Source organism: Rhinatrema bivittatum, chromosome 2, assembly GCF_901001135.1.
Source record: "Rhinatrema bivittatum chromosome 2, aRhiBiv1.1, whole genome shotgun sequence".
NCBI classification, from domain to species: Eukaryota; Metazoa; Chordata; class Amphibia; order Gymnophiona; family Rhinatrematidae; genus Rhinatrema; species Rhinatrema bivittatum.
This window is the reverse complement of record NC_042616.1, coordinates 76,394,100-76,409,103: the sequence shown is the minus strand read 5'-3', so window position 1 is coordinate 76,409,103 and position 15,004 is coordinate 76,394,100. Positions and strand designations below refer to the sequence as shown.

Here is a 15,004-nt window from a genome sequence, read left to right as displayed (position 1 = left end):
ATCCAGCCCTGTCATTTACTAAGCTATCATCATGTAAACATACACTCTGCATCCACAAATAAGATTGATACAATTGCCTACATGCTAGTAAAATACCTCACCTCAGGCACACACACAGAACCGACCTTCACCAAAGAACAGAAAGACCACACATTATAAATATGGAGATAGAAACTGGAATGGAAAACCAAAAAAAGCCACTCTGCATGCAGTGCAAACCTGGAGAAATGGAAAGAGAAATATAGCACCTAACAGTCCCAGGATCTGCAATAATGCACACAAACTAAGCCGCACAAAGTTACACCTGCATTATGGAACATATAACAACCCTATCTATGAAAAGGCAACACTACAAATATTAAATCAGGTCCTAAACACTAATACACCTCCTATTAGGAAAACAGAACAAGCCAAGCTGCTATAGAGCCCCACACAGAAATAACTGTAAAATAATATTAATAAATGTTTCAAAACAGCTGATGAACAGAATAACATCCAACAAAACTCATAAAAATTATTAAACATTGTCCAAATATCAATAAAATATTTCAAAACAGCGGACACATCACATAATACTCAATAATTAAAATGGCAGTCAATCAAGAAAAATAAACTTAAAATGCCACTTTTACTTACCATCTCCAGCAACTCTCCTACTCCTTTCCCTTGAAAGCACATACCAGGAGCAGCAGCTCTGTCTCTCACACACACACCCCAGTCACCTCCCTGCCCAGTCTCTGTCTCACACACACCCCAGTCACCTCCCTGCCCAGTCTCTGTCTCACACACACCCCAGTCACACCCCACACACACCCCAGTCACCCTCCCTGCCCAGTCTCTGTCTCACACACACCCCAGTCACCCTCCCTGCCCAGGCTCTGTCTCACACACACCCCAGTCACCCTCCCTGCCCAGTCTCTGTCTCACACACACCCCAGTCACCCTCCCTGCCCAGGCTCTGTCTCTCACACACACCCCAGTCACCCTCCCTGCCCAGTCTCTGTCTCACACACACCCCAGTCAGCCTCCCTGCCCAGTCTCTGTCTCACACACACCCCAGTCACCCTCCCTGCCCAGGCTCTGTCTCTCACACACACCCCAGTCACCCTCCCTGCCCAGGCTCTGTCTCTCACACACACCCCAGTCACCCTCCCTGCCCAGTCTCTGTCTCACACACACCCCAGTCAGTCACCCTCCCTGCCCAGTCTCTGTCTCACACACACCCCAGTCACCCTCCCTGCCCAGTCTCTGTCTCACACACACCCCAGTCACCTCCCTGCCCTGCATTTCCAGCCCGTGGCTTGAACACTGCCACTCCTCCCACCCTGATGACCCCCTTCTTCCTGCCCCACCAGCCAATCAGAGGCTTTCTCCTTCCACTGGCAGGAAGAAGGCTTCCGATTGGCCCGCGGGGGCAGGTCAAAGGGAGGAGGTTTCCCATTGGCCCACGGGGGCAGGAAGAAGATAGGAGGTTTCCCATTGGCCCGCGGGGGCAGGAAGAAGGTAAAGGGAAGTATTACTGAGGCTGTGGGACACCGGGAGCCGCAACACACCAGCTGATTTTATTTTTTTTTCTCCCTTGGGTGCCTGCTGATGCTGCCTGCTTTTATTGGCTGCAGTGTCTTGCAAAGAAATTTGGGTGGGCCTGAATGGAAAGTGGGTGGGCCACTGCCCACCCAGGCCCACCCGTAGCTACGCCACTGCTAGCCATACTTTAAACCACAAAATGGCTGGTTATAAAGGAAGGGCATGAGTAACCAATCCCTGATCTTCTAGATGGGAGGAAGATAAGAGGGGATGGATAGCTCACGAAGTTTTAGAAAAGATAAATGGAACTAAGGCATATGGTGATGGACTGGGAGGTCGAGATTCTCACTCTCACACACACTCACAGTCACACTTACACACTCCTCTCATTGGGTTCAAATTTATTAGGGCAAGCTGGTGAATAAAAATATTTGATATTGAAAAACAGAGCAGGGGCAACATGACAATCTTAACAGAGGTTAATACCTAAATATGAGGTATCCCCAAATTATGAGGTATCCCCAAATTATGGACACCGCACCAAGTCCTACTATCAGGACCCTGCAACTGTACAACAATCTTTGAGTCCAAAAGTTCATCATATTTTATTGTATCTATTTTGCAGCATTAATATGTCATTATTTCTACGTTAAATAGTTAAACTGTATATATAATATTTATTTATTACTATGTTAAACTATAATATTTATTTATTACTATGTTAAATTGACATACAGTTATATTGTTCCATCTGTTCTACGGTTCTATGTAAAGCCCCTCTCTCTGTGGGGCAGTTTATCGTTTTATGTAAACCGGAGTGATTTGTAGTTCTTACAAGAACTTCGGTATATAAAAATTAAAAATAAATAAATAAATAAATAAAAAAAGCTCAAAAGGATGTTTCCAAATCAATTTCAGTCCCACCCACTTCTGAGCTGTTAAATGAATTAGCTGCCTTATTTCCTTACTTATAGGCCTCATTATTCCTTTACTGACATGTAAAGCTCTTATGCTGATGTATGTCCCCATAGAAAAAGGCAAGGAGACCATACTGGACTTGCCCACACTTCTATCTCAACATGTCCTCATCTGTATAATCACTGAAATACAGTTATTCACACCAGCTCCATAGGAATCGGTGGAGAAAACCCCAGCAGTCACAAACATTTCCTGGCAGGTTGCAAAAATCATTTGATCAGATAGTCAGTGTTAACATCACAATGGTTAATAGCAGGAAAAGCATGTCTTCTTCCAAAGGGACACATGCTTTCCCCCCAAAAGTCCTGACTCGCTTACCTACAATAAGTCAATATAATGAGCCAAAACAACACGTATTTATTAAATGTGGAAACACAATAAATTGTTGTTTATAGTAAAAAAAACCCTCTTTTAAATTATTATAATTTTTTATTTTTTGAAGGCATAAAATCTAGAGCTTCATCGAAAGAATTTTTATGGTGAAGAGCTTCACCCGTGTCATCATATGCCAGTCTTTTTCTTTAAAGAAGAAAAGTGATAAAGACAGTGCTATCAAATGTTTAAAATATTTTAAAATTGACGTCCCTAATGTCAGTCATAGCAGTACTTAACTTCTCCAAAAGATTGAACCTATAGGGCATCTCTACTTCCTCACTCACTGCTCATTTGGAGAATTTGAATCCGGCCTGAATAGCAGCCTTATGTCTTCTGTTACAACATGAAAAATTCAGGAAAATCTGATATTGTGCTGTTGTTCGCAGTCTGTCGGCCAAATGTCACAGAATAAAAAAACATGCAGATTGATTCAACCCTATGGGTCAGATTTCAGGTTCAGGAAAACAAGGAGCAAAAAAGTGTGAAAAGCCTGCCTTATACTTCCCTTGCATAATTTCGAAATAGCACAGGCTTTGTTAGAGCCGAGTCGACTATTGCAACTCTGTGCAACCTGGAGCACCTCCAGCTTCTACAGAATCCAGTTGCTAAAATCTTGTTTGGGGCCAAAGCAATTGATCATGTAACACCAATACTACACTAAATGCACTGGCTCCCATCTATAAGTGTGTGAATAAACAAACTCCTGAGTATCTCTCTCTCTCAACTTCTTTTCCCCTTCTCACTCATTAGAGAACTCCGATCCCCCCACATGGCTCCTCTTTCCTTCCCTTCTCTAGCTTTGGATAGATTATCCTGTACAAGGCTTCGTGCCTTCAGTCGCTATGCTCTAAAGCAGGGATGGGCAATTCCAGTCCTCGAGGGCCGAGAACCAGTCGGATTTTCAGGATATCCCTAATGAATATGCATGAAATAGATCTGCATACACCTGAGGTAGAGTGCATGCAAATCTCGCTCATGCATATTCATTAGGATATCCTGAAAACCCGACTGGTTCGCAGCCCTCGAGGACTGGAATTGCCCACCCCTGCTCTACAGGCTGGGAACAAGGTACCACTATGCCTCTAGCTGTTCTGCTTTACTTTAGGAAAAAAAACCTAAGGCACGGCTCTTCCCTTAGATTCCCTTCAGCAGAGACACTCAAGTCTTTCTGATCAGGTAAGGATTCTAAGTTATGCATCCTGGCCTCTCAGTACTATCTACGGTAAATTTGATTAAGCTGTGATTGTAAATGACCTTCGACCAATGTATTGTAATTGTTAATTAAAACTTGCTTTGGATTCCTCCTTGAGGCCACTCGTGGAAAAAAGGCAGAATATCAACTGCCTATAAAAAATAAATAAATAATTTCCCGCAACCTCTAGAAAGTAAAAAAAAAATAAAAAATAAAAAATTAACTGAATATAAAGTTCAAGCAAAAAGCTGTGCAAGAGAAACTTGCCTGCATCTTTAAGTTTTTATATGCAAGTCTCCAGTATTGTTTCCTGCTTGTTGGATTCCTTTCTGACAAACATTTGAAAGGATAGTTTTCAAAGCCATTTATGTGGTTAAATAGCAATTTACATACTTGCATTATCTGTCCGACAATTGCCTTCCCTCTGTACAGCTAACAATATGTCCTGCGCTCCACAGTGCACCTGCATTTACCTGCATTCCCAGGGGCTTGCTTTGGGTGGGATTGGACAGCGTCACGTGTAGGTCGTATTTTCAAGTCTGTGCAGTGGTTGCTCGGTGGCGGGGGCACGTACACTCCTGCCCAGGTTTGCAGTACCTGGGTACTTTCTCACTGAAGCTCGGTGCAAATTCTGCAGGTAAAAGGTACCTGCCACAAAGCGAGCAGTCTGAAAGCTGCCCCCCCTCCCCTCCACCTCACATATACACTTTAATACTTCTGAGTGGTCCAGGGCTCCCTGTGGGAGGAAGCTTAGCTTCAAGACCCTTTTGCATGCATCACAAATACACAGCCCCTTAGGTCCCTTGGCATACAGCATTGATAATCTCTAAAGTCTATGAAAGCAATAAACACGCTGGAGGCTGAGTGGTTTCCAATTTCTTTTACTGATCATTGTTCAAATGAGTGAAAAGGTTATTTACAGCCTTTTGATATTAAATCCAAATGATTTGCAGGTTGAAATTAATACATTTGTGATCTCATTCTTACAGTCAGAATCTTTAGAATTTATAATAGCCATTTCCTTAATAATTCAGCTCCATCTCCCTTCCAATTATTTAGAGCCAATAAAGTGTAAACCCGACCTCACAGTTCCCAAAGCCCTGAATACATTCTTCCCATATTGAAATGGTTAGAACATAGTCCCAATTATCTCATACCTCTTCAGTGGTCTTCAAGGCTCTCATTCCCTCCAGTCAGTTCCAAATAGGAACTGATTGTAACCCTCTCTTTCAAAATGTCTCACCTGGGATCATATTGGAAAATTTTAGAAAAAAAATGATCTTCACTTCTTCTTACTAGGCATTTTAGGTGGTTGCCTAGGCCACCGGAAGTGGGTGGGGCAGCGGAAACGTACTTGAGGGCAGCAGTGTTGACTGACGGCACTTGTTGTAATGAGTTTCAGTGCAGGTGTTGGCGGTAAGCGTGGAGAGAGAAAGAAATAGAGAGAGAGCTGCAGCAATGATGTCACTGCCTAGGGAGGCTGGACACCCTTGCACCAGCACTGCCTCTGGATTCAAGACAGTATTGAGACCTTGGAATTTAGCATTATCAGTCAATAAAGACACAGACACAAATTCTTACAAAAAAGGAGAAACTAATTGAGAGAAAGGAAGGGTGGAAAAAGTTCAACTCCAAGCAACGAAGGTCTTCAAAACTCTGGACCAAAAAATAGGACCAAGACACCCTGTTTGCAACTCTCTTTACCCAAGAGTCCGTGAAGATGACCTTCAGAGTTCTTTTTCCATGAAACAAAGAGAGAGACTGCACAAGCAAGGCTGTCCTTCACCTGAGCAAATCAGGAAAAACTGAACTAAGATGGTGGCAAGGGTTTATAAATGCTCAAGCACTCAACATCTTCTTCTCCCACATGGGAGAGCCACTCCCACAACTACAGCTAACTAATCTTTCTGTACCTCCCAATGATCTTGGTTCACTCCTTCTGGTAAAGAAAGCAAGGGTTTCTTATATACAGGCCGATATAGTAAGATGCATGCTGAAATCTGCACTGATTTTTCTGTGAGGATTTTTTTTGGTGCGAGCGCAGAAAAATCCAGTGGCAGTGTGGGATGTAATAATGACCGCATATGCTAATTAGATATGCACATCAAATCCATGCACACCAAACAAATGTGTCATAATGTGTGCAGAAATGTACACTCATGGCCCTATGTAGTGAATCATGCAGTGGTCCGGAATTTGATGTGAAGGTGAGTAGAGCAATATCTACCCTCTTCATGATCGGACTTCGACCGCCAGCGAGAGCATGAAATGCAGATCGGCGATTCTGCCTCATTAAGAAGCTGCCTTCTCTCTTCCAGTTCCGTCCACCATTTGCCTGGCTTGCAAAAGCATCAAAAAACCGGTCTTCATACTGGCACTTTCACTTAACTCCTTCCCTGACTCAGGCACTAAGAACGCACATTAAAAAAAACATACTAACCTAATCTCCCTACTAGTGGAGTTCCCTGCATTGCTTGTGGATAGATAATTGTCTCCTTGGCCAACTCTTAGATGCATCATTCTGCTATATATTTATATTTATAGCAGAATGATGAGGGGCGAAAAAATTGATGCCCTGTAATAAGTACAATCAAAAGTTAACATGTGTCAAATTATTTCTAAGTTTTTATGATACAATCTGTGACAACAATGGTTTCTTTATTGTTAGTATCATATGATTTAAAAAAAATAACACATTGTAGTATTTTGGCATGTTGAAAGTAAATATAAACATAAATTGTACATAAAACTAAACCAGATGCAAAACCTAATAAAATCCTTAAAAACAGAACTCAAAATTGAAAATTTATTGGGTGTGGCAACACCCTAGAACCACTGTGCACCTCTGTTTTCTGTGCTATATAAGTGAAAGAAGAACATAACATTCATATAAAATTGATGATCTGTAATAAGTAGACAAAAATTAATCATTTTGTCAAATTATTTCTGTTTTGATGATACAATCTGTAACAACAGACGTTTCTTTATTGTTAGTAGCATATGATTTTCAATAATAACACATTGTAGTATTTTGGCATGTTGATAGTAAATATAAACATAAATTGAACATAAAACAAAACTAGAGGCAAAACCCAACAAAATCTTTAAAAACAAAACTCAAAATATAGACTATATGAGTACAATAAAATCTAAAAATGTACTGGGTGTGGCAACACCAGAGAACCACCATGCACATGTTTTTGTGCACCTATGGTTTAGGCTCTATAACTGAAAGAAAAACAAATATTTGTGTATAAATTGATGCTTTATAAATAATACAGACAAGAATTAAGCATTTCATCAAATTATTTCAAAGTTTTGACAGTACAGTCTCTGATAACAGTGGCTTCTTTACTGTTAGTATCATACAATTTCAATAAAAACTCATTATAGGGTTTTGGTTTGCTGATAGTAAATGCTTTTCAAGTGAACATAAAACTAGATGCAATAACCAACAAAATCATTAAAAACAAAAGTCAAAACACGGATTGTATATCTACTGTAAAATCTAAAAATGTACTTCAAACTGCTGGGTATGGAAGACATCTAGAACTATCATATGCATGAAAATATGCAACTATGTTTTAGACTCTAAAATTGAAAGAACACTTAAGATTTACTTATAATGTAAATTAAAATATCTTTCTTTCACATTTTTTCAGCTATTTTCACATTTTTCAGCTTTTCCACATCAAAGTTCAGTTTCACTAGAACTGCTGCAGACATATTGTTATTTGTGGCAGAGGCTCTAAGCCATGAGATACCACAAGCCGACACTGAAAGTCAGCATAATGCAGGAAATATGTGCAGTACAAGTATACATGCACAAAAACGTGCACTTGGCAATTCTAAAGTGTTTCAGTTTTTTAAGGGGGTTATTAAATTATCAGAAATTGAAGGTCAGCAAAAGGCCATCAAAAATTATTAAAAGTCAGGAAGTTTCAACTTGCTGTAATAATTTTTACCAATTGTGCAAGCATTTATATTTTTCAAATGCAAGAAAATGTACACTTGGTAGGGCTTGTGTTATCGGTAACTTACTTAACTGGATACCTTAGAATATCTACCCCCATGTATCTATGCACCACAGGTATGTACATATGCTTCAGTACACATTTATATTTGAAATGCAGGAAAATGCATATATTCTCTATCTATTTTATATTACGAGCATATATTTTGTGTGTGTAATAATCCTGAGTTATATGTTGAGATATATATTTTATGAACATTGCACATACTCCATTTCTGAAACTACTTGTGGACATACTTGGAATCACCAGTTTGCTTCTACCTCCACCATATGCTATTTACATTTGTATATGTCAATTTTATGTGCATAACTCTTTGAAAATTACCCCAAGAGCCCAATTTCAACAATTTTCAACAATCTGCTTATGTGACCAAATGCGTGCATAATAGAACCTGAATAGATTCATAGTAATATTTTATAAACTGTGTGGCAGGAGCTGCCCAGTTTATAAAATACGGCATATTTCTGCCCCTAAAGTATATGCATATGTTTCAGTACCCTTGTAATGCAGGAAAATGCATACTTTCTCTAACCATTTTATAAAATTATGGGGTAGATTTTAATACATGTTCACACATGTCAATGTGCGTGCACTTCCCGGTGCATGCACATGGACATGCTGATTTCATAGCATGCACGCACACTCCGTCCCTTCCCGGTACAGCAGTAAATGGTCCTTGTACCGGCTGCCTCCATCCCTGCCCTAGCCGCCCCTTGAACTGCCCATTTTCTTTGGCCTGGCACTTCTGCGCGTAACAGGAGTTACACGCGTGGCCGGGCCTTGTGCTCGCTGTGCGCAAGGCCCGGCCACATGCATAATCCCCATTTTTCATATGCTTAACGTTTTCAAAATCAACTCTTAAATGCATATATTTTATGCTTGTAATAATTCAAATGTGCGCTTAATATCCCTGAGTTATACACAGGGGCATGTGTTTTATAAAGAATATGAGCACTTTGCTTCTGAAAATAGTTACATGTGCATGCACTTGCAATCACCAGTTTGCCAACACCTCCACCACTTTACCCAGACATTCCATCACTTCTGTCTCACCCTCCCCACCAACCGACAACCATTTAACCTAAACCTCCCATCTAAAAGCTGCAGACAAAAGGCAATGTCACTCCTGCAGCTCAATTAGCAGGTGCAAAAGTTTAAGGACAAGTTTGATAATGTATGCAAGTTTACCATTTACAAAATAGAAGCTTGTGCACATATTTCCAAACCCTGCTCCAGACCACCTCTAAAGGCTCCCTATTTTTTTCATATTAAGATTTATGCACAACACATCAAGTAGGAAAATACTCATGATGTTTCAAAAATAGCATATAGGCATAACCATGCTATTTTCATGATATATGCTGATATTACGCTGGAAAACCTTTGAAAATTATCTTCTAAATGCAAAGCAATTTTAATAGACTGGCCAAGATTTCCTTTGTCCAGCCTCTGTTTAGGATTTTGTTATTGATGCTGGATTACTTTAACATTATAGTTATGAAAGATCAATGATGCTTTCTGTAGGAACAGTGAGAAGAAACTGTACAAGTAAAGGCTGGTCTGAACCTTTCCCACCATATCACATTGCCTGTCCAGTGAACAATGACATACCAGCTGAAGTTGAAGAGGTAAGCAGGAAAAAGTAAACACAGTTTTTTATATGTCCTGAGAGCAAATAATTTTAAAAATTAGATTAGTTAGGTGGAGATTAGGGGTTGGGGGGAGAGGGGAAAAGGGAGGAAGGGTACCTAGGTGGTTAGAGAAGATCACTCCCAGTCCACTCCTTTATTGGAGAGGACTAGGAGGGAACTGGGGAAGGCCCGATTGCGTTGCTGCGCACTTTTAAAGACGATTTTCTCTTTGCGTGCGAGTGGGCACCCGCACATAGATGCGTGCACCAATATAAAATCAGGCGTGCATGTGTGCGCGGGTATCAGATTTTATAACATGCTCATTATGATGCGCTCATGTTATAAAATTGGTGTGTCAATGTGTGCGCGCTGGGAACAGTGTGCACATGGATGCCTGCGCGTACTTTTGAAAATGTACCCCTATATCATCAAATATCTCATTTTAGCTGATCACAGAGTGGATTTTCTAGTGCAGGACTACATGCGAGGCCTCCTCCAGGATTCTACCAACCAATGCTGTTTTCTGGGGACAGGGAAAATTTCTACTATATCTCAATGTAACTTGCCTTGAGTTACAATGAAAAGGCGTGAGTTAAATAATCTAAAATAAAAATAAAGAAACAAACCAACATACCCAATATGCAAATGGTTATTTCCATTTGCATAGAAATACAGTGTATTACTGAGAAATATAAAGAAATTGTCTCCAAATGTTCATGCAAAATTGAAAGTTCTACCAGTAACTTCAAGGTACAGCTTGCCCAAACCACCATGTTTTTTCTTTTTAAGAAATGTACTGCATTTCTTACTTGTAACCTAATTTGTGACATTGTCTGTTGCATTCACTATTCAAGCTAAATATCAACAAAATAAAATGTTCCCAACTTTATGTACTGAAAGTAAAAATATGCATTAAAAAATCAGGAATGCAAGTTAGCAAATCCTAATGGATGTATAAGAATTCCTAACTTTACATTTTATCTGAATTAATAATAACACTATAAACTGTCTTGAACATTATTTGGAAAGTGGGCTAAATATCTAAGAAGTCCACATTCAGCCACATTCTGGATAGCAAAGTTAGCCAGATAAATTTATTGGCTAAGTTTAGAGGCATATTAAATATAGCTGGCTATCTTAAAGTTAACTAGTTAACCTTAACCAATTAACTTTGGGACAGGTCTATGGGCTGACCACTTAGCCGGCTAACTTATCCAAATAACTCTGAATATCAGAATTAGCCAGTTAACTTAGCCGGCTATTTAAACTCCTCCCAGTTATGCCCTCCAGATGCCCTTAACCTAGTACCTGCTCTAATATTATTTTCAAAAGTTTTCAATTTGCTATGTAGAATTAAACATACCTTCACATTAGCAATTAAAGATGAATGTACATTGGTTATCATATCAAGCACATTTGTTTTCCAAGGCCATTAATCTTAGTGTCCAGATCCAGCAACTTAACAGCTATTCCTGTGGTAAAAGAACATAATTGACCCACATTGTTAGCAAGAGAAGACTCTGTCCTGGTTACCACTCTCCATATATCCTTAAGTGTAATCACCTTCTCTAGTTCCTAAGTCACTTGGTCCAATCGGTGGAGTAACCAGAGCTAGAATAGGAACCCCCATCTTGATACTAGCAACTCCTGGGGTAAACCCACCAGGAACAATCACATCACTGATGATTATCCTCTTCAGGAGTGCAGACATATTGGTAGCCTGAGAAGGCTGTCCTACATCAACTGACCTTATACTTTCCATGGTATCCAAAACACGGTCCAATACCTCATTATTCCCTAAGGGGGGAGGGGAAGGGTAGGGGTGCTATCTGAGGGAAACCTCACCTGAAGGTTCACCAGCACTACTCTAGGCTGAATAGCAGGCTGAATTAAATGGCTATCGAGAGGTCACCTCACTGGAGTAGAGGCCGCTGAAGAAGGCAACGTTTTCCCCTTCCTTTTCTTTGCCATGGCAATATGACCAAAACAGTGCTCCTTTGGTGTGTGGCTTTGGTGTGCTGGTGGTGGCGCACCACTGGCCACCTGATTTGAAGTACACATCCTCGAGGGCCTCAGGACTCAGACACTCTGACACACTGCCTGATAGAAGATGGGCCTGGAGAATGAGTTGGCAAAATAAATGGCAAGCCCAAGCATTACAACATTAGTCCTAGTTTAACATTTTGTATACTGCAGTGATGATCACAGCCTGGATAAGCATTAAAATCATTGTGCAATCAAAACACATTTAAAGCTGATTTAGTTTCCAACATTACTTTTACTGAGATGTTTAAAATGAATGAAATTATTCTCTACAGCTGTGTAGTTCACTTATCAGTGTTATAAGTGCTTCTGCATACATTTGTGATTTCTCAAAGTCTTATTTAATGTTTAAGATGGTAAAGCCAATTCAATCAGTTTTCAATCTGATGTTTTTCCCATCCGATTGACATAGGGAAAATTGATTTTTGCTCTCCCAAAGTTAAAAATGAAACTCATGTTACCCCATCATTTATCATCTCTCATTCATGTAGTGTCTCATTTGAGGTCTTTAGATTTCTCAGAGCACCTGAATGGCAACAATCAGACTCCTCTACTCCCTTTCTGAACCAGAATTATACACCTGTTTTTCCTCTTCTCCAAATCTCCAGCAGATTTTTCTTGGCTCTGTAGGGGATCCATTCCAACTCCTCTCTCCCCTCCTTCTTCTCCTCTGGATGGCTGAAAGTCTTCCTTCTCCTCAGATCCTGATGATCTCAGATATCTCTTTCTTGAAGGGAACCTTTACCTGATATTAAAGCAGCAATAGCGTGCGTAGTTAATGGGTACTCAGAACTTAAATAACCAAATTTAAAAATACAAAATGGACTGGGAGGGTGGAAGGAAACTCCCATCCAAATAAAACAAGCTCCATGGTTGCATTAACTCAAACAACGTGAAAATCAGAAGACAGTCAAGATATGCTTCCTCTGAAAAAAAAACCAAACCCCTAAAAATTATCACCCTAACTATATCTAATTGAATCCTAGGGCTGTGCAGCCTTGAAACATTTGTTTTGATTTGATGGTTTCATGGTCATTGTTTATTTCCATTTGTTTATTTCAATTGAAGTCAATGGAAAAAGGCTCATTGACTTTACTGTAAAAAAAAACCCCCAAAAAAACCAGAAACCTAAGACTAGGCCCAGGTCAAAAGCCAGAGCTCGATCGCAGAAGCCCAGGGATACTGCTTATGCCTAGACTTGAGACTCACCCTGGGGCCCTGCCTGAGACTGGATCCTGGTCACCAAGGCCCAAGCCTAGGTCCAAGGCCTAGGCCTGGGCTGGATATCAGGGCTCAGCCAAGGTCAGGTCCCATCTACAGGGCCCAGGCTCAGACCAAAGCCCGGGCCTGATGCCAGGGCCTGAGGCTAGGCTAGCTTCAGCCCAGGCCTGTGGTCTAAGCCAGAATGCCCTAGAGTACACCTTCTGATGTCTTATTTTTTGATCTGAGAAATAAAATAGTGCTGGAGGAACATGCCACAGTAATGTCAATGCAGCATGTTTTCTGGTGGACATCATTTGTAGTCACTGGAACAATAAAAGAAGACATTGGAAAGCCTACTCCCAGGCCTTGGACCTGGGCCTAGCTTAGGGTAAGGATCTGGTGACAGGACCTGATCTTGTCTGGACCTTGGAATCATACCTTTGGACTTAGGCCTCAGGCCTAAACCTGGGCCTTGGCAACCAGGACCAGGTGTTAGACTGGGACCTGGCATCAGGCCTAAACCCAGGACTGGGCTTGAAAGCAAGTACCAGGCCTCAGCCAGGCCCCAGATCAGGCCAGGCCTAGGCCTAAGCCCTACACCCTACACCCATGGCTCGGCAACTGGGACCTGTCCTCAACTGTACAAGCATCAGGGCCAGGCCTCAACAAATATGATCCAGCCTTAGCTGGGCCTGGCATCGGACCAAGACCTAGGCCTTGGGGCTAGGCCTGGGCTTTGGTGACCAGGACCTGACCTCAGACTGTATCCTTACATTGGGTCTAGGCCTAGGCTGAGGCTCAAGACCTCTGCAAATGGATATGGTTTCAGTTGGGTCCATGCTTATACCTAGGCCCATGGTTTGGTAGACACGACCCAGGGAAGGTACAGCATCGAGCCCAGGCCCAGGCCTTGGAAATTAGGAACCAGCCTTGACAAGGTGCTGACAACAGACCTGGGTCTAGGTCTTGGTGACTGGGACCAAGCCTTCAGTCCTATTCCTTGGTCTAGGCCCAGAACTTGGCCTCAGCTGGACTCCGGCATTTGACCTAGGCCTAGACTTAGGCCCTAGGCCCAGGACCTGGTGTCAGGCTTAGTCTTGAGCCTGAGTGATGAAACTCAGCATTAGCCAGGCCACGGCTTTGGCCCCAAGCCTAGGCCTTGGCTTCAGGGACCAGGATCCTGCTTCAGAAGTCTCAGTCTAGTCCCATATCCAGGGCCTGGGCCCTGGATATGGGACTAGACTGAGACTTTTTTTTTTTTACTAAATTAATACCAACATGCAGGAACATTTTTTTCTATATTCATCTGTGGCCTATTTTTGGTTGGTATGATTTGTACAAGCCGAAAATGGCATCATTTGTTATACTTTTGGCATTCATTCAAAATGTATATGACTCCATTATACTATATAGATAGTAGCAAGAGTAGCAAAATTGACTAGTCTGCCCACTGCAGTTATATAGCATAGAATGATGGTCTTGAAATCATGAGATGGATGTTCCCTGCAGGTGGAGTAAGTCATTTTTCATATGAACATAGAAGCGTGTTTGCAGAAAAAGATCATATGGCCTATCTTGTCTGCCCAGTGCCCATCCACTCCCACTGCTCTGCTCTACAGTCTCTCCCACTCCCTCAGAGATCCTCTGTGCTTGTTGCATGCTTTCTTAAATTCAGATTCTGTCCTTCTCAGATACAGTATGGGACTTTGCTCATTCTGTGTCAAAAGAAAAACTACTAATTACACTTGGCTCTTAATGCTCTTCCAACCACTCAATAACAAAGCAAACCTAGTTCAAAATGAGCCTGAGAGATCTCCTTTTATATCTGCCAGTAAATTTCCTTCATTATTATTCATATTGCATACTTTTTAAGGTACTATATCTCATGTTATAGACCTCAACTGAATCTCAATTCAACGACAACCACAGTCAGACACTCAGAACAAATAATTGCTCTTTCTGTTAAATTCCTTTAGACTTTCCTTCTTCACCCAGTTTTGAACATCTTTGTTTTATTGTAA

The 15,004-nt window shown here is 41.2% G+C and overlaps 1 protein-coding gene across 1 annotated transcript in view; it reads left to right on the top strand.

Annotated features, from left to right (window-relative positions):
- GHRHR (growth hormone releasing hormone receptor) overlaps positions 1-15,004 on the top strand; it is a 137,564-nt gene that overhangs the window by 13,921 nt on the left and 108,639 nt on the right. Inside the window, exon 4 of the mRNA XM_029587025.1 lies at positions 9,631-9,725. Coding sequence (XP_029442885.1) covers positions 9,631-9,725 — 95 coding nt within the window. The remainder of the gene's footprint in view (positions 1-9,630; positions 9,726-15,004) is intronic.